This window comes from Passer domesticus, chromosome 3 (genome assembly GCF_036417665.1).
Source record: "Passer domesticus isolate bPasDom1 chromosome 3, bPasDom1.hap1, whole genome shotgun sequence".
Lineage (NCBI taxonomy): Eukaryota > Metazoa > Chordata > Aves > Passeriformes > Passeridae > Passer > Passer domesticus.
In genome coordinates, this window is record NC_087476.1 from 113,612,231 (window position 1) to 113,632,525 (window position 20,295).

General features: G+C 43.6%; 1 protein-coding gene across 2 annotated transcripts; it reads right to left on the reverse strand.

Annotated features, from left to right (window-relative positions):
- Positions 1-7,245: 7,245 nt before the first annotated feature.
- On the reverse strand, positions 7,246-19,754 carry DTD1 (D-aminoacyl-tRNA deacylase 1). Of its 2 annotated transcripts, none has more exons than XM_064415222.1 (6): positions 19,610-19,754; positions 17,696-17,786; positions 15,512-15,747; positions 11,817-11,914; positions 9,231-9,396; positions 7,246-7,858 (listed from the first exon to the last, which is right to left on the reverse strand). In XM_064415222.1, the coding sequence occupies exons 1-5, from the start codon at positions 19,650-19,652 to the stop codon at positions 9,241-9,243; spliced, it is 624 nt and encodes a 207-aa protein (XP_064271292.1). In that variant the 5' UTR covers positions 19,653-19,754; the 3' UTR covers positions 7,246-7,858; positions 9,231-9,240. The 2 variants fall into 2 exon arrangements, with proteins under 2 accessions (XP_064271292.1, XP_064271291.1); XM_064415221.1 differs by having other exon boundaries at positions 9,220-9,396.
- Positions 19,755-20,295: the final 541 nt, after the last annotated feature.

The window sequence follows — 20,295 nt, forward strand, 5'->3', positions numbered from 1 at the left end:
GAGTGAGGATTTTGACAATCAAATCAGTTTGGAAAAACAGAAGCACACAGAATTTAGCACACTCTGTGAAGCAAAAACCTGCTGGGCCTGCTTATGTCTAAAGTTTAAGGTAACTTCAAGGTTGATCTTAATAAGAAAATATTAAGAATCCCTGGTTGGATGTGACAGATTTTTGAGGATAACCCAAAATGTTACTGTATTCCATAATTCTTTGTGTCCAAAATTGTTATTGTCTCTTTAAGACCCTGCAAAACACAGATGCATATGTATATTCATATATATGTTATATATTATATATATTTATATAGATGACATGCATATATGTAAATTTTAAAGTGGCACTTTTATAGTGCCACTTCATAAATTTCATTTAGTTATATACATATATACATACATACATATATATATATATATATGCATTTTCCAGCAAGATCCATCTTGAAGGAGAAAAGCTGGCAAATCTCCAACCAATCAGAAAGAAAAATGCTGTATGAAACCCTGTTGCTTTGAGGACAGAAAATAAAAATACCTACATTCAGGAATCCAAGCTGGTTTGACAAATATCCTGAATACAAAGAGCTGCTGCAGTTTCGCCAGCATCTCTGGATTTTCCCATCAGAAACATAATTTTCAGCTTATTTAAGTAAATCCTCTGTCCACCCACTCATGAACTATACCTCACTTCACCCAGATGCTGTTGATGTAAGAAAACTGAATGAAGTGAATCTGATGACCACACTGGCTAGCTGGAGGTGAAAACCATCATCAGACAAATCATGCCATGGCCCAAAAAGTTATTCCTCAGCGTCTTCTGCACATTCTGGATGGGGGACCAGTAGCAGAATCTGTCTGGGACCGTATGGCACAAAGTTCAGAGTGTCTGTGTAGCACAAGGTCAGGGTGTCTGTGTTCCTCCTCATTGCTCCTACTTCCAGGAGTGACCAGCCCCCGGATTTTTGGCCTCTGTAGGAAGCATCCTGCAGCAGGTCCAAAGTAAAGCTGTGGTTTGGTGTAAAACAGACTCAACAGGAGCAGCAGAGAGGGGACAGTGGATGGACCTCAGAGCTCACTGCTCACACTTCAGAGATGTACAGCTCCTGGAGATGGCTGGGAAATATTGTCTTACACCAATGCAGCAGGCCAGAAAGATGCAAACAAGTGATGGCCCAAATTCCTGCCTCATGCACATTTAGAGATGAACAGATGACCAGCCTTCAGGCTCCACTTCAGAGCTCCTCAGATTACAGGTCAATGTATTTTATATTTTATTTACAACAGCATGGCAACACCATTCTGCATTTAATTAATCTCCTATGGCATCTGCACTTGGTAATGCTGGGCATGCTGCCATCAGTGTAGAAACATCCAGTTCACACCTAAAGCATCTTTTACTCCACTTGGTTTGCTCCAAGGGAAAAACCTCACAGATTCCACTCCAGCTTCCAGCTGTTCCCCTTCTCTCTTACTCACCATTTCCCCACTGGGACCTCAAAGGGATTTATGCCTGAGAAGGAAAAAAACAGGTTTTTTTCCTTCTCATCATCTTTTACTTTATTTTTACATCCTTCTAAATATTTCCAAAACCAAAACAAAGACAACTTTGCAAGCTGAGCTGGAAACTGGGCTTATGCAGGACCCCCAGGGGGACGGGTCCATTTTTCAGCATGGGGTTACAGTGGACAGAGGAGCAGGAGCTGATCAGCTTGGTGATGGGGAAAGAAGGGATGCTGGAAGGCAAGATAAAATGTGCTCAAAAGCAGTGCATCTGGCACCTCCCTTAGGAGGCACAAGTCAGAAACAGGAATTAAATGTATTCTGTGTTTATCTTTACAAACACGTGTATTTCAGGTAGGAGACAACAGGGGAAAATGGTGACTGACCTGGCACTGATTTGCAAAAATCTTTCTGCCTTGTCTGGTGCAGATTGGAGGATCACCAACACCAGCACCCACATCAGGAGCAGCACAGCTCGTCCCAGCCCGAGATCCTGCTCACCCTGAGAGATTCCAGGAGCTGGCACAGGTGAAAAACAAGTGAAAACATCAACACAGCACAGTTCCAACACCAAAGCAAACAACAGCAAACAAGATTTGGAGTTAGGGGGTTGTAGCTAAAACTTCTGGGCTAATTTGAAATCCTTTTTCCTAAAACATGTTGAATTTTTCCTAAAATATGTTGAATACAAATGAAACTGTTTCAGTTTTAATGTCAGCACTTTTATCCTTTCAAGAATGCTGCTCTTCAAAATGGTTTTCTTCTCAGCATGTGGCTGCATATGACTCCATGGACTTCTCAACAATAGCTCCTCTTAGAAAATTACATTAGTCTGAATCTAAATACTCTGATCAATTTTCTTTATGGATTTTAATCCATAATACATTATATTTCACTGTAATTATTTGCAGGAACATTCTGGCTAGCTCAGTATATTTTCACCACTGGAGCGTAATGGAAAAAATACAATTTGTCCTACCATCAGAAATATTTTTAATCAGTTTTATAGAAGAACAACATGGATTTCCCCAAAACACAGGTGGGGAAATGGAAATTTATTCATAAAATGTTTTGTTAGATGTGTTAAAAATATGTGGATGTTAAACTAATTGGAATAAAAGAGTTGCTCACCTCCCTCTTCTCCCCTGAAACACAGAGGCAGTTTTGCAACAGGCACACAACAACTTCGTGGTTGCAGTAAGTATTTCTACTTATGAAGCCCATTGGCTATATTCCAATAAATTTCCTAAAACTTAACATTTTCATTGGTACTCCTTTTAATCCATAAGAAACATCTGCATTGCTCCACTCTCCCTCCCATTTCATCAAGTGCTCACTATGTATTAGCACACCATAAACTATTCTAGCAGGTTCGGGAGGATTTGCTCAGGTTTCTTTTCTAAGGATGTTTATCAACCTCTTGGAAATTTTCCACGCTGGCCAGGAGTTCCTCAGCTGGGCACCACAATCTTGTTGCTCACACTGTTCCTCTTCCTAAAGCACACCAGGGAATGCTGCCTGGCTGATTGCTGTTTGTGCCTGCTTCAGACACAGCAAACCTCAGCACTGTGAGGCCATGACACAATAATCAACTCTCCATAGGGAGAAATATTCCAGCTGGCTGCCCCGTGGAAGCATCCCCCTGAAACTATTGCTTTTCCAATGTGAATGTATTCTAGGATTGACAACCACTGTGTTTGCTCTTTACATTCCTGTCTTGTGTCCCCCTAACCCCAAACAAACAAAGAAAAGCAATTAGAGAGAACTTCTTTGGAGCTATCACGAGGTAGAAATAAAAATCCATAGTAAAACAAACAGTGTGTGTGTTCTGAGGAGCGAGAGCACCTCAAAGAAACAAAATCATGCCAGAATGAAAGAAATATTCATTTTCTGATTCAAACTGCACCAGCAAAAGCAACCACCTCCCCTAAAAGGGATCTTGTAGACACGAATGTGAGTAGCATCATACCCTAGCTTCATTCAAAAGGCACCCACCTATTTGTCAGTCCTTGGAGTGACTGTAAGCACTGGACCCCTCTCAGGAAATCCACCTCCTGCCTTGACACCCAGAACACATCTATTGGTGCTGCCAAAGCTGCAGTCCTGTAGCTTGACAGAAGTGCTCTGGCCCGAGGAGCTGAGAGGCTGAGGCTTCCAAAGGGCAGCCCAGACAGCGCTGATGGCAGCACAGGCTGTGTGAGCTGTGGTAACAAAGAGCTGCTGCTTCCCCTCGCAGCTCCTCTGCAGGGCTGAGGGCTTTGCACAAATGTCATGCTGATCACTGGGTTAATGTGCAGAAAAATTAATGTATTTGCACAGTGGAGAGTGCAAATACTTAGACCAAATGCACTCTGAAGAAACAGCAGCGTCAATTATCACTGGAATGGTAATTTTTCTTTAGGGAAGGAGTCGTTAATGAAAACCACCTTAATCCACTGTAATGGTTTTCAATTTCTTAGGTTCTGCTGACACCAGGTGGCACAAAGGGAAATAGTCTCAAAGCAATAAACATCCCTGGTCCTGCTTCAGCAGCCGGTCACACCTCACCCTCTCTGAGTCAAGATTTGCCATTTCCATTACCACAAAACCAATACACTCAAAGTTTTGTAAGGGATGCCATGGAAGGCTTTTACAGGTTAATAACATCTGCCATATGAACTGTTCACCCCCAAGTGCTCCAACCTTTTGCATACATACAGCTGTGTTAGTGCAGAAGGATTAGTAAAAAGACATATATATGCTCTATACAGCCAGAGGCTTTTCAACAACCCTTATAAATGAGTCCTAGTTCTCAAAGGAAAAAAAATTACTATCATACCTCATCTGGCACTGGTCAACATCAGCCAGATAAGCTAAACACAAGAGGAAAAACACTTGTGCATGAAGTGCACACCATAGCAAGGTACTGTCTTACACAAAGTTAAATCTCTTCTTCCCAAGTCACAACTGAGGCACATTCCCCACACATCTATATGTTGACAATGTATTTATTAAATCAATTAATTAATCATTTTTGGGCCTGGAAAAACAAGGAGCGGCCCTAAAATATTGTGGCTATTAGGTTAAACTCACAAAGAACAAAAACACATTCAGATACTGCTGGCTGCAAATACTAAACTGTTTATTAAGTCAGAGGAGCTCTCAGAAAGGAGAAACTCCAAGACCAGCCATAGCTCAGGTTTCCATGGTTTATTTTCAAAGACCATTGTCAAAAACCCCTGAAACTTCATCCTGGCTCCTCATCCCTTTGACAGAGCTCAGCTTTGAGCCATTTATGCCAGGGTGAGCAGGAAGTCACTTTTCATAGGAAGGACTGGGATTTGGCCTGGCAAATGACTTTGTCCATGGACTGGGGAGAAGACAGGGTGCTCTCCTCCTAAGGCATTGGGAGTAGAACAACTTACAATAAAATTGAGGTTGGTGTGAGAATGAGTGTGTACTCCAGAATATGGAAAGGTGACCTGGCTCCATTGTATTTTCACAGCATCTGCTCTGATTCCGGCCAGGCCCTGCCATGTCACTTCCACTGAGAATCAAACACATGCAAAGAGTTTAGAAATCTCTTCTTAAATTTTCACCAAACCTTTGCTGTCTGCATAATCCATAGCGACATGCAGTTGAGCTGACAGAGGACCACTTCTAAACACTTACAAGAAAAATTGACTAAAATTGGGCATTTCTGAGAACATTTTGGGGCTGCTCAGGATGGACTAGCAGCCAGACAAGAGCAGACACTTCACACCAGTTGAAAACCTGCTTGGGGAGATCTGTCTGCCCTTTGCTGGGCAGGTACTGAAAGGAGGAGACTCCACTAGTCAGTGGGGGTGCTCCATGAATGAGCATATTGCAAATGAGAACATTTTTAATTTATTGTCCACACTAGCTTCTAAACTATGAGCTTAGCCACTAGGTACTAACATCAATAGTCATGTTATTTTGACTTTGATTACTGTATTTACATCCCAAAATAAAATACTCTGATCATTTTTCCAAACAGCTTTGCAGAAACATCACTTATTCTGACTGTTCCATTCTTAAAATCCTATTTTCCAAACTATCATAGCCCCTAGGGCCAGTATCTCAATGGAGATGTTGGAAAAACACCTGCAAAAGTTTTTTAGTGTTATAATAATTGTATTTTCTGGTTTTAGGCAGTTCATGACAATTAGCAGCATTGTCAATTTCCATTGGAGGTGTCTTCGGTTGAGAAAACATTTTTTCCTAAGAAATATCAAGCAGAGGAACAAAACATAGGAATTCATGCATCCTGGGTTTTGCTTGCAGCTCTGTACAAGCAGAAATATCCATGGGATAAATTTCCAATTTCAAAGCCATGTGACTGCACTTGGAAAAGTGGCCTTGCCAAAGTTTGGCTGGCAGTAGAGTAAGGTAATAACTTTTGTAAAAGTAAACAGTACTTTTAAATGAAGTAGGCTTGGCTGGTTGGTGGTTTTTTTGAAACTAATTGTGATGCTTAAAAATACTCTGGGCACAGGACAACAGGAAATATCTGTCCCAAACACACAGCTTTTCCTTATATTGCATATAATGGATGTGGCATTAAAATTCTCTGAACAGAGAGACGTAATTCTCTCCCACAGGATTTTTCCTGGAGAAGCACAGAGAGAAGAAAACAATTCTTTTCTCTACCTTCTGCTCTTGTTGTTTTTGCACATGTGGAATGTGTTAGGAAGATTGTTTACCTGAAGTGATTTGTCAATTGGATTCTGCTGAAGATTGTTTTGTTTCCTTGGCCAATTGGGTCAAAGCTGTGTCCTGGCTGTCTCAGACAGTCACGGGTTTTTCTTTAGTATCCTTTTAGTATTCTTTAGCTTAGTATAGTATCTCTTTAATATAGTATAATGTAATATAATATAGTCTTAATAAAGCAATTATTCAACAATCTGAATCAATGGAGTCAGATGCCAATCATTTCCCTGCATCAGGAGTACCCCGGATTCAATAAATGGTCACATTGGAAATTAATTCTTAAAGGCAAGACCATGTGTAACACTTCCTGCCCTCTCACCATTCCTTTTCAAATGCCAGCTGTGTAGCTTGCCAAATCTTTACTTAAGCTTCATGGTGTTTAAATAACCATGTCAGGGTGCAGCTCTAAATCTCCTGTCTTGGTTGACTGATATTTTACAATACAAGCAGCCTACAAGTTAAATAATAAAAACCGCAGTGGTTACACGGCGTGCAGCACTGTAACTGTGCTGTGCATTTGGAGTAAAAGTTATCCCAACAATCATGGAGAGAGCTGTGCATCCGGGCAGTCACAGCAGGGGCCCAGGGCAGACTGGAAGGGCAAGGCAGACCTGGGGAACAGCAAATACAAAAGGTGCCATCATCTCTGAAAAAAGTCAAAGTGCAACAACCTGCAGTCTTTCATTTCCCCCGAAGCTTTCCTGGCAATTTTGCAGCTTCTTCTCAGCTCTTGTTGTTTGCTGGCAGTTTCCAAATGCTCATCTGCCTCCCCTGATGTGACAGAAGTGTCTGTCAGCAGCCCTGGATGCAGTAGGTGGAGCACCTGTGTGGCATTTTGATAGCCACCACAAAATAAATTACTAAGATGTGTTAGAAACAGCAAAGATTTCAGGTCACCAGCCTGATTTCTAACCTTCCACAGAAAGGTGGGTGAGCTGAAGTAATATTTGTTTCTTGGCCTACTACTTTAGCTCGGTGTCCCCTGCTTTGTGACACCCAGGAGTGACTCAGGGAGTGCAATACACAAAAACCAACAGGCACTCAGCTGGCATCATTTGTTTAATAAAGTTTTTTCTGGTTTTAAAAAAGTTTACAAGACACATGTGTTCCACATGATAAACAACTAGAGGCCGATCTTCTCTTGTAATAACTTAATCCATGCAGAAAGACTGGACTGCCTAACCTGATGCTAGGCAGCAGCTAACAATTTACCAAAATATGCACAGATCTGCACACTGCAATGGAAACAGATAGCACACGACACCACGGAGTGAGAATCAATACACAAGCCTGCTCAGAGAATTTTCAGAATTCAAGTGTAAGTTTAAGGAAAAACCCTGATTTATTCTTTAAATGGAGCTCATGTACTGAGAGTGAAATGCTCTGCTACAATCTGCCTACAGTCACCCTTTACTCAGCAGTCGTGTGAGAACGCATACACAGAAATGTCACAAGTCCTTTTCACTACTGACACTACACATTAACAACTGAATCTGATAGCATTGCTTTGGTTGGTTCAATACAGAATGAAAGGTTTCTAATGTCTCAGCTCTGCTTTCCCATTTTCCATCCTTCTCCAAAGTCGCTGAAGAGTGTTGCTGAGGCCAGTGTTGGGTCTTTCTTCAAGAATTCAGTGTAGCATTTGTGTAAGAAACTGTGGAAGGCAAACAAACAGGAACATTACTGTAGGTAGAGCAGAAATACTGAAGGAGTCCTTCAAATCCCATGGAGGAAAGAATCTTTACTTATTGTCACAGCATGAAAACTAATGCTAGGTTATCTGTATGCCACATTTGAGAGACCTTCAGCTCCTTAGAAATCCAAATGTTATTGGAAAGATTGGACTGACCCAATCTTTCCAATAACATTGCACACCCTCTAAAATGTTCTTATTTCAACACACAACCCAGAAACAGTGGGGGGGAACCCTGTACAGAACAGAAATCATCACCTAATGTCTGACCACCTGGGAAATTATGGATTTAAAAAGAAAAAAAAAAGTAAGGAACTTTGTGAGCAATGAATGATGCTGGATTGTATAAATCACAGCCAGACTAAACTCTGGGGACAGGAAAATGAGAGAAAAGTTAAACCTTAACTTTGCAAAGCTGTTAATAATTAAACTGCACAGCCAGCTCAGAGCTTCAGTGTGCAGATGAGGATAATAACACTTTCTTTAGAGCTTCAACACATTTGAAAAGTCAAAATCAGCAATGTAGCTTTTTGGGGGCAGGAATGGGTAGGGAAGGTAATGAAAGCTGTGTCCTGAAGGCTTAAAGCTGACTGGAAGAGTATGATAAACACATATCTACATAGGCAGATAATCCATGACAAAGGATTCAGGTCTGTATTCAGCCTAATTCCATTCACTGATGTCTAGGCATGTCCTGCAGGTCGAGTGCCTGAAGGCAGAGAACATCTCCTGCTGCTCAGGCAAGTTTGGCTCTCAATGCCTGCCCCAATGTCCTTATTAAATCGTGGAGGTCTATAAAACAGCCTGTGACTAATTCATCCTGGGAAAAGAACAAAACTGAGGAGGGGCAGGTAAGAACCATGAAAGGAAGCTGCAGTTCTGCCCTGTCTCCAGCCTCAGCTGTTTTCCACCTCCATTGCTGAGGACTGTGTTGTATTTGGGCTGTTCCAGAGCGAGCTCCCTGCTAGGTGAGGACAGACAGAAACACAACCCTGTGTCTCTGTCTATCTGAAGAACACAAAGCAGGATTCTGAGTTAAGTCACTGCTGTATTATCAGATCAAACTTTCAGATTTCCTGAGTCAACATGGAAGCAGTCACAACTGGGCCAGACCCACAACTCCAGCCAAGCTGGGAAGAGGTCAACACCCACCCCAACATTCTGGTGTGCGACTGCAGACGGGAGCAGAGGTTGCAAAATTTATAAAACCAACAAGATTATAAAATTTCACCTTCCAGCACTTCTAATGCCACTCTCTACATGTGCTGCTTCAATAAAACAGGCAGGGAGCCAAGCATTCCAGAGGAGAGGAGCAGCCAAACCTGAGGCCTGCCTTGGATGAGCTAAGGCTCTCTTTCCGAGGACACATCTCCTTCTGCTCCGCTGCTGGCACTGGGGTCATCCTTGTTTCGGGGGGCATTTCTTTCTCTGCTTGACTCAGAGGGCACCTTGGTTCTGGTCTTCTCTTTTCTTTGTTGCTGTTTTTCAAGTTTTGTCAGCTATTCACACAGGAAGGAAAAAATACATCATGTAATAAAATTATTTCAGAAGTCTATTTCTAAAAAATTGTAAAAGTGAGCATTTGTATAAAACTTGAAACTTAGATTCACAACACCAATACATGTATCAACAAAACAAAAAAGAAAGAAAAAAAAACCCTGAAGGCTGAGATTTTCAAAAATTTTAAAAAAACAGTGAATTACCACCACAAGATAACATGATCACCCCAAGTATAAAAGAGAAGCGATTTATTTATATCCCTCAGCACAAGTAATACAAAAAATACATTTGGATTGACTAATCCAAATGTATTTTTACTAATTACATTGCAAATGACTTACAAAGTTCTGATTACCAATTACAAACACAGACAATTGCTCAGACAAAATAAGATATTTCACTGTCACATCCAATGACATAAAAGAGCTACTCATCAGCAATTATTTGTCTAATCTCTTCCTGTTAACATCACATTAAACACTGCAGGATGGTTCAGTTATCTCTTCCTGCTAAAGCTGAAAGCTCAAATATAAAAACCACACCATCCCTAAGCCTTACTTCCCATGCTACAAACAAATCAACAGATTTTTGTCAGCAAAAAAAGAATGCAATTGCCAGGGAAGAGGAAAGAGAACAACAATTTAAATTGGTTCTCCCTCATCACACTATGCATGATGGATGTCTTGACCCCACTTCCTCTTGGAATTTCTATCAGCTGAACATTGCTGGCACCAGGAATGGAAGTTATATTCAGTTTTTTCTGTATCTTTTCTGTTTCTTTCTTCTAATTCCCTCTCCTCTGAGTTTTCAACAAGTTAAAATTGAACAGGTTTTGAGTTTGTGAAGCTGAATAGGTTAAGCCAATGCTTTGTGAAATGTTTTGTGTTAACTGGATGTTGCTCTAAATTTTTGCCAAAGCTGTCTGATTTTCTGAAGTTTACTAGTGAAGCTTTTGTTGTTTTGACCCCTTGAAATTCCTGTTGGAATTTCTCCCTTGTGTCTAACTCAGGGCACATGAAAAAACCCTAAGCCCTTTTAAGAGGCTTGTCAAGGGAGTTTTCAGCCTTACACTGCCAGAGAAAGTTTAAAAACCCTGTCTTCAGCCCAAGCTGTGACCACCAGGAAGGTGCTGTCAGATGGATAAAGCAAGCAGCCTTGAACTGGGAAAGCAAAACCTTTAAACAAGCCAATATTCCCCAAGAAAGAAATGAAACCTTGCAGAATCCTGCACACCTTGGTTATTTTACACCTACACACTGGGCAGCAGTTCTCACTCCAAAAACAGCTGCTGCTGCTAATTATGCACGGTTTGGCCTGAGAACTCTAAAACTCTGAGGGTACAGAAGAAAAGACTAGAGACAGAAGTAGATTTTTTCAGGGGCTAAAACATGACACAAGAATCTAGAACAGAATTTGAAGGTAAAAATGAAACCGACTTCAAACCAAGCTGTTTAAGGCAACCCAGGGCACTTGTGTCTGCTCGTTTCACAGTTGGAGGACTTGTTGATGTGAGGGACAGTGACAAAAGCTTTACTAAAACCTAGAAAAACTGAATCTACCACCTTCCCCTCCTTCACTTGGCAGGTGACCTTATTGTAGAAGAGCATGAAATCAGTTAGACAGGACTTTCCCTTTAGAATCCATGCTGACTGTGCAGTGTCCTTTAAATGCCTTTCAGTAGCACCCAGCATGATCTTCTCCACAATTTTTCCAGGCACTGAGGTGAGGTTAACAGGCCTGTAGTTTCCTGATTCTTCCCTCATGCCCTTTTTATAAACTGCAGTAACAATTTCACCAAGGTTAAGTGAAGCATTATACAAATAAGGTTGGTGTGGCCTTGCTGAAGCACAACAATCCCCTTTGCCCCTTTTCTCTCAGCCTGGAAAAGCTGGCCCCTGTTGTGTTTAGGGGATGAGGAAGCCTCAGCACTGCATTTGGCTTTCAGCACAGCTTGGGCTGTTCCTCAGCAGAGCTAGCTCACTCTCCTGTCCACTCCAGACTTAAATTCAGGATTGAAATTCACTATTCCCTTGTTTCTGACAGAGAGGCACCTCTTCACTTCCATGTGTCACCCACATGCCAAAGCTCCCACATGGCAAGAAACTTCACTAAAGGCAGGGGGGTGGTCCAGATTTATTAAAAACATTGTTAATGAGTCATGATTAAACAACAGCTTTAATGAGGATGAATAAACTGTGAAAAGCTGTTCTGCATTACACACACACAACCTTTCCCAGGACAGCAGGCAGTCACCAACAGGCCAGGGAACTGAAGAAAACAATGCAATTATTTGACTGTTCAGAGGCTGCACAGGAAGGACAAGGTCCTTGTACCTGATGGAAGCTGTACTGCTTCACAACAGGAATGCTACAGATTTGCAGAGGATACATCATCCTTTCCAGCCTTTTGAGTCACTTACTTGTTTAGGATCAACAGTGGCTGCTGGGGACTCCAGTTCTATTGTTACAGGACCATCATTCTGGATGTGGACCTGCATGTAGGCACCAAACTTGCCATCTGGAAAGGGAAGAGACAAGTGCTCAGAGCCCTTGGGAGGATAACACACACCAAAGTTTTTACCAAAAGTGATACAAAAAAGAAATAAAAAATACATAAAAGGGCAGCTAACTGCAGAAAGCTACTAAGAAAAAAACCAGTGTATGTGCACCCAGGTATGTAGCTTGACATTCAGAGAGGATAAATACACAGCTAAGTAGAGAAACATGCACAAAGCAAACCAAGTCTGCAGGTAATCAGGGTGTCCACAGTCAGGACAGGCAGGATGGTTCTCACTGCCAGGAGATGACATTTCAAAGGCTGTAACAGCTCAGCCTAGGGATCCAGTCCAACTGACCACCTGATATTTTGAAGAAACTTTATAGCTAGGCAAAAGGTAAGAAGACCTGAAGCCTACTCTGAAGCATTTGACAATTGAATACTGTAGAGCAGGGACACTGGGGTGCAGCTCAGTCCCAATCTGCTACAGCCATTTCTACATTCCTGCTGGTAACTTAGGCTGGTCCTTCAGAGTTACACAGATGTAACCTACACCCTGTGACCACAAAACCCAGTCAAAACTAATGCATCTTTCTTTAACAAAATAATAAACAATGATTATTATCTTAAACTTTATTAGTGGGAGCACAACTTTCCAAATTGCTCTCTACATCCCTCTGCTGTACTTCACTTACAAAAAGGGTTGGTCTTTTCCATTTCCTATTCATATGTATGGACCTAGAAAAAAGTAAACTCTACAAGCCCTTTTTTTCCAGAGGCTGATAAAGTGGTCAAATAAACATCCAACTTTACCAGAACACTCAAAGTACTCCCATGTCATAAGCACTTTCTATCTTGTTTTGGGAGCAGAACTAGTGTCAAGGAACATCTCCTTGTAACAGTTCCCTCCCATTCTCCTCACACATTTAAATTTCTAGTTACTGCTCTTCATCTTTCCCCACTATAAGACTTCTGGACTGATCAATTCATCTTGCAACATCTTCTGCAATAAAATAGGATCCTAGAAGTATTATACTTCTTCAATTTAATTTAATACTTCTAAACAGAAGTATTATTAAAATGACAAGTTCATTCCACTGGACACCCACCTCTCCAAATTCCTTGCCTCTAAAAGCCCAGCAGGCATGCCTTCCTCAGATGGAATACCTGCACCTGACATGAGTCAGAGAAGCCACATCTGAGCCATAAACACTTGAAAAAGAGGCATCATTTACTTCCAGAATATTTTTGTATGTATTTCAAGACTTATGACCTAGAAATTTCACACTGGTTTTATACTTCTAAGCTTGTCTACTTGGAAAGTTATTCTTAATTAACCTCATGTGAATACTGTTGCTCCAGATAAGAGCACTTATTCTGAAGTGACAACACTCACAAAGGGAATTAATCAGGGAGAATAATTGTGCTTTCAACTTGTACCAAACCTTAATCTGAGTTAAACTCTTCCTTGTGGAACAACCTTCTCATATTTACTTAGATATTACTACTAAGGGAGTAAGACATTTCACACTCCTTGCCATGTTAACCTTTACTACCTCAGAAGAATCCACATTCAAGACAGAGAGCAAGGGCCCTGAAACATAAGGAGGAGCCTTGGTAGGTCTGATATTTGGATATTAGCTTGCACAACAAGAGTGCTGAGGCCTCAGACACCAGCTCTGCTCCCCAGAGGGGAGTGGGATGTTTAAGAACACAAGAAAGCACTGAAGCACAACAAGCAGGGACTTCTGATGCATCCTTTTATTTTCTAGATATGGGTGCCCATGTGTTAAACTGTGCTGACCTAGGAGCCATGGCTCTGAACTGAAGGAACCTTCTCCAAGATTTCATTTGTCACTGCTCTTGGTGTGAAAGAATGGGTTGTGCCTCTGTTTGGGGAACACTTCCCACCCTGAGCTCCTGACTGGCAAGCTCCAGCTAGACCAGAGAGCAGAGAGGAGCTGCCTGTCCAGCACCTACAACTTCCAACAGCCAAATTCTCTACTGGAACCAGGAACCAGAAAACACAAGGCTCTTAGGAGATAGGACAAGACCTTTATTGATCTGTCTTTGCCTCAGCTACACAAATTCCACTTTCAGTGATTAAATTGCTCCTCTAAAATGCATTAAGCAGTTTGTAGGATCAAAAGGGAAGGGCACCTACAACAATCCACAAAATCAAACTCTAATCTCCCAACAGCTACAACTGTTGTGTTTGTGCCTGTGTGTATGTAGGGGCAATGTGAGTACAGATTTTCCAGACAGCAAAGAAGCAAAAAAAAAAAAAAAAAAAAAAAAAAACAAAAAAAAAACCAACCCACTGACAAAGCAATTGGCACAGCAGAAACTTCAACCTAAGAGAATCTTAACAGACTTGGGCGCAACACACCATAACTGGCACAGCTTAATAAGAAAGCAAAATCATAAACTGACAGGTAGTTCCAGTGCTGCCAGCAGTTTTTAAATTCATGTGTTATCTGACACAATAGCACTCTTGGGTTTCCCAATCTGTGCTTTTAACACAGAAAGAAAAATGCAGAAGTGAAAGCTCGTTTTGCAGAAAGCACTGGCAAAAAAAAAGTGCCAAAATAAGGGCACTTAATATTCAATTCAGATACACAACTGCTATTCACTGAGAGAATGAATTCAAAAAGCTGCTTTCAAAATACAAAGTGACTGAAGGGGTATCAGAAATGCATTCCTTATCAGGAACAAATGTTGGAAGAACATATCAAGCTAGAAAAGCTTGAAAAATTGACATTTTTGGACATGTGAGCATTTCACTGTGCCTCCTTGGAAAGCACTGGAATAACTATCCTAAACTAGAGTCAATATGAAAATTAGCCTCTAAATCTTTCCTCAGCTTTTTTTACTTTTTTCCTCATCAGGAAATTAAGGCCAACCACTATCTACTAGCAGACACCATTTAAAAAATAGTCTAAAAAACTTGTCTCCTGTCAAGTGTAGCAAAAAGTCAAATCTGAATACGAAAATGGACAGAAAGTAGTCAGACAACCAAACAGAAAAGATTGAGTGTGGACAGAGCACAAATGAACAGGAAAGCCAGGTATTTTCTGATAAAGAGAAAACTGCTCCACACATGACACAGAGTTGAGGAAAGAGATTCTAAATCAAAACCTGTTCTCAAGTAGCACATTACACCTCCCACTGTCACAATTCCATTTAACAGGATGTAGAAGTGACAGATGGAACTGTGCTGTCCATCACACACTGGTGACACCTGAGAGCCTCACTAAACACACTCCTCAGAAAAAAATGCTTCTCTTGGGTTAATCTATTTATACAGCACAAAACATCCAGCAGCCTTTGAGGGAGCCTGAGCACAGAGCTTGTTCTCAAGGCTGCAGCCTCTCTGGGCTGCTCATGTTGTGCAGCCAAAAGGAAAACAACATCTACATGTCATCCAGAGGAAGGCCAGGAAATGGCTTGGCTAGAGGAAGACTGGAGCAATCACCCTGACAGGCTCTAGTGAAAGTATTGTTAACATCCCTTCAGCTACAAAAAATCACAGAATAAAGAAAGCAACAATCCAGAAAGGACACACACAAGGAGTGTCCCCTGGTCACAGCAAGGACCTTACCAACCTTCTGTCCTTACCTTTAATAAGCTCTGGTTTGTAGGCTTTTCTTAGCTGCTCTAGGAAGTTGTTATAAAAAGACTCCGCCTGCTCCGTGGGCATTGCCATGTGATAGTCAGGCTTGTTTCCCTTCAGGATGCACTGGAGAGTAAACTGGCTCACACACAACACTTCATACTGTTTGTCCATCACACTTTTGGACCAGTGCTTCCCACTTTCATCTTCGAAGACTCGCAAGTTCAAGATCTTTCGAACCCTGGGAGGAGGAGAAGATAATTCCTAAATTGTCCCCTGTAGGATCAACAGGTACCATACAGAATGAGATAACAGATGCATACTCAGTCTGCCTCCACATAACAAGATATCCCTCTGCCCCTTGACTCCCAGCCATGGGAATCTCACCACATTAGGCAGAGCCTTTACCAAAAGAGCCCTCACAAAGCTACACAACAGTGTCATGGCATTAATCCACACCATCATTTTACAGTGTGGCACCAGGGCAGAATAAATGCATGTTACACAGCAACGTAAAGATGGCACAGGAAGTAAGAAAGCTCACTCTTTACTATCGGCTTCTATGTGTCACAACATTATTTAATGTGTGAACAGCTTTGGGAATTTGAATCCTCCCACCACACAGGAAATCACATTCAGTAGGAAATGAGATCATCCTAAACTGTGTTTAAAACTGTGGGTTTTTGTTTCCAGTCATGATTCACATACACTCCTCCTGCTTTGTCACTTCCTAGCACTATTTCCAGACCAGGCCCCATAAACCAGATGATGACAACACTTTTTCATCAGGATGAGAAGAGGAATCCAAGGAACAGGGCAGAACTGCAGCTGGCAGCAAAGTGGTTTGAATTTGGGCCGATTTTCTAGAGACAGGGGACAGAACTGACTGGCTCAACACAACAAGGGGACTTATCACAATGGATCCTGCAACCCAGTCCATGTCAGGACTTTGATAACAGGACTGCATCCAAGCCACTCTCCTATCTTTGGTTTCTTCTTCTGGCTTCTCCACCCTGCAGCATATCAAGGGAGCCTATCAAGTACAAAGGGTTTCAACTGCAGCCATCAGCCAGGCATTTTGCACTGCACCAGAGGTGAGGCAGGCAGTGCAAGACAGAGTGAGACTTTGTTATGGTCTAGCTTCAGGGTTTTGCCATCACTAAGGCACACTTACAAGAACATCCTTGCCAATTTGTGTGTGTCAAGAGAATTAACTCCTGAATGAAGTGGACTGTTGAAAGCATCCACTGGAAGGCCCCAGCAAAAGGCTTAAATCATCACCACTGCTCTGTTTTCTTCATAGAGGTGTCCGTTGTTTCATTTACAGGATTACTAAAGTTTCCTTTAATAGGACCTGAAAAGCCTGGTTAAGCTGCTTTCTCTCACTCCTTTTGCCCAGGTGCTGGCTTCCTGCCCTTCCTGTGTCAGCCATCCCAACAACCTGGTGCTGAGAGCACGGTAGCTACAGATCTCCTGCCTGAAAAATTCAAAAGCAGCTTCCACATCCACCAAGGCAGGGATGGGAAGGGATGGCAGAGCAGATGCTACACACTGGGGGAGGCAAACAGGAAGGTAAACCAATGGAGCCTGTGAGAATAAAAACCCCTTCTTCTTGACATCAGTCAGCTCCATTACCTGTTTCTTTTTTTGCCTTTGCAAGGACTAAGGTCAGCCCTAGAGCAATAACCAGTCCAAAAGAGACAGAAGAAGCGCCTGGAGAGCTCTCTCTTGCATGTGTTTGCTGGCTGAATCCCAATATTCTGTGGCCATGGAGCAGATGGCCAGAGCCAGTCCTCCAGGCTGCCAAAACTGATTCCTGTTTGCAGACAAACAACTGACAAGACTATCCTGCCTTTAGGAAGAACAGAACTTATGTGCAAGCTAAAAGGAGAGTCTGAGGATGCTCATAAATCCCATCATTGAAGGATGGATTTCTTTTGAACTCAGAAAGGATTTAAAAGAGTCTGCTCTCAATAAAAAACACATCGAGGAAATTGGGACCAGATTTTTCTCAATGGAACATGAAGAGAAAACTCTAAGAAATCTGTATTCAAGGTAAAATCTGAAGAGAAACTAACAAGCAAACCTATATTTCCCAATAGGAATAGCTGATTTGTTTGGCTACTGCACAGGTATCAGCAATGTACAAATAGGAAAAGGAACAAGGCAAAAGGAAGGGAGTGACTTACATGTGCTCCAGCTCTCTTTGTGTATCCTCCAAAGAAATGCCCAGCAGCACACAGAGGCCTCGTCCTATTGAACTGATTTGTTCACCACCCACTGGAGAAAGCAGAGAGGGAAAAGAAAAATAACGCTAAATGCACTGTCTTGTTTTATGGCACAAGTTAGGACTGGTTTCAGCAGTCCAATCACTAAAGAAAACAGCATTCTAAACCCTGTTTCCTCTGTCCTAAATTTGTAAATTTGAAAGATCACGCTGAAGCATTCTTTCAAAAGCTTTCCAAGCCACCACTTCATCAGATTAGGTTACTTATTCCAGCATTTAAAAACACTGTATGAAGATTTTTATACTACAATTGTCCTAAACAGAAAGGCGGTAAAACTCTCCCCAATCCTCGAAAAATTATCCACCTGGTTGATGCCACGAAGTGCACTCAATTTCTCTACTCCACCATTCCCTTCAATCTTTGCCATTTTTTTTGAACAGGTGATTTCTACCTGAGTCCTCATGGATTTTTTGAAACATGACTTTCAACAACCTGCAAATTAGACCCTCCTAATTGGGAAAACAACCCCTTTAATGACATTTACAATAAAACACAAACTACAGCAGATCTGTGGTGTTTTCCTAAGAAATGTCTTAAACTATTTTAATTTAAATAAATTATCTTAACGTGGTTTACCCTGAGATGACTGTAGTAAGAATAAATGCCTGCTGCTGAGATAAGCACCAGTTGCCCAGCTGATAAAATTGCATCCAGGCTCATGACTGGGACAAAAAGCTCCAAACATCTAACAAAATGAAAGGAGATCAGGCCTCCAGTGAAAGCTGAAAGTGCCTGTGCACTGGTGGCTGGATCAGGGTATGAGTCCTCCAGTCTATAAATCTGTCCTGCTAAGTACAGCACCGTCCTCCTGCTCAGTACAGCACCGTCCTCCTGCTCAGTACAGCACCGTCCACCAAACTCTTCAACAGCCAGGAACAACAGCTGACATTCTCCCCAGAAAAGTGGAACTAAGGCAGCAAGAACCCCCATGCTGACAGGGTGTGCCAGCTGTGGCCACGGTGCCAGCTGTGCACACAAGCTGTGCCCTCACAGACACGCCCTGCCCGTGCAGACAAACAGGCAGAAGCTCTTCAATAACTTCCCACAGCAGGCACTCACTGCCTCACGGGCAAACTTCTGGGCGATTTGAAGCACCCCGAGCACAGAGGGTCCAAAGCAGTGCAATAGCAGGGACATTCCACCAGGACACACCGTCCCTGTCGGAACCGGGGCTAGACCCAGCAGAGCAGTGCCCGGCGGTAGCTGGGACAGCAGCACTGACACGCACAGGCAGTGCAAAAAGACGAGCCAGGCTGCACTGCCAGCACGCCTGCCATGCACGGGGGTGGCTGTGACTGCAGGGCCGGCTCATGCAAAGGGGAGAGGGACACCGGGATGGCACTGCCAGCACACGCACGGCAATGCACGGCCGTGCAGGGCAGCCCCGCCAGCACAGCTGCAGGCGCTGTCACGGCACCGAGCCGGCCGGAGCCCAGCAAGCGCCTGGACAATGCTGCCCGGCACACGGTGTGACTCCTGGGCTGTCCTGCGCAGGGCTCCACAATCCCTGTGGGTCCCTTCCAACTCGGAACACCGTGTGATTCCGCGAACACGAGCGAAGCGAGACCACTGCGACTGTGCTGCCAACACAAAGGCGCTCGAGGAGGCGATGGCAGCGTGTCTGCCAGCCCAGGTCCGCCAGGCAAGGCTGCACACAGAGCTCCACACACACACACGCACCCGCGGGGGCCGGGCCGCGGGGGAGCCGCGAAGGAGCGAACCCCGGCGGGGGGACAAGGGGAGGGGAGCGCCCGCACGCACCCGCACCCGCACCCAGACAGCCACAGAGCAGCTCCGCGGCGGGGACGCACTGACCTGTGACGCTGGCCTGGGCCACCCGCTGCACGATGGCCTTCATGGCGCAGCGCAGCGCAGCGCGGCCGGCGCCGAGCGGGGACAGCGGCGGCGCCCGGCAGCAGCGGCAGCAGCGGCAGCAGAGGCCCCGCACAGCGCCCCCGGCGCACCGGAGGTGCCGCCGCAGCCCCGGCACCGCCGCGCCGGGGGTTCCGTGCCATTCCCAGCACCTGGACACGCACGGGATGTGTGTGCAGGTGCTCGGCCTTCCTCTTATTGCCCGTAGGGATTTGGGAGTGCCTTCCAAAAAGCGTAAGCAGATTGGCATCCGCTATAGGAACAGCTATAGGGAGACAGAGGGGTGTCCATAAAAATGAGTGGCTGGGGGAGCGCTCGGGAAAAGGAGGCGGTGGCTGTAAGGACCTGAGGAAAGGTGGGTCTGTAGGTGCATGGGCGGGGTGTGGTTTGGGTTGTAAAAGCTCCTATGGAATAAAAGGTGTGGGCTGGAAGGGCAGGGACACTTTGCACCAGGCCAGGTTGCTCTAGGTCTTATCCAAAATCTGGCCTTGAACGCTTCCACAGCTGGGGCATCCAAACCTCCCCAGGCAGCCTGTTCCAGTGCCTCACCACTCCCACTGTCGAGAATCTCTCCTAATATCTAACTAAATTTCCCCTCTCCTTATTTGTACCAACTCCCCCTTGTGGTA

What these genes read in the sequence shown, in the direction of transcription:
- DTD1 (XM_064415222.1), bottom strand. Translation starts at nt 19,652, where the DNA reads ATGAAGGCCATCGTGCAGCGGGTGGCCCAGGCCAGCGTCACAG. An exon ending in GGCCCAGGCCAGCGTCACAG is followed by an intron (nt 17,787 to 19,609) that starts GTCAGTGCGTCC and finishes TGCTTTCTCCAG; the next exon opens with TGGGTGGTGAACAAATCAGT. An exon ending in CAAAGAGAGCTGGAGCACAT is followed by an intron (nt 15,748 to 17,695) that starts GTAAGTCACTCC and finishes TCCTCCTCCCAG; the next exon opens with GGTTCGAAAGATCTTGAACT.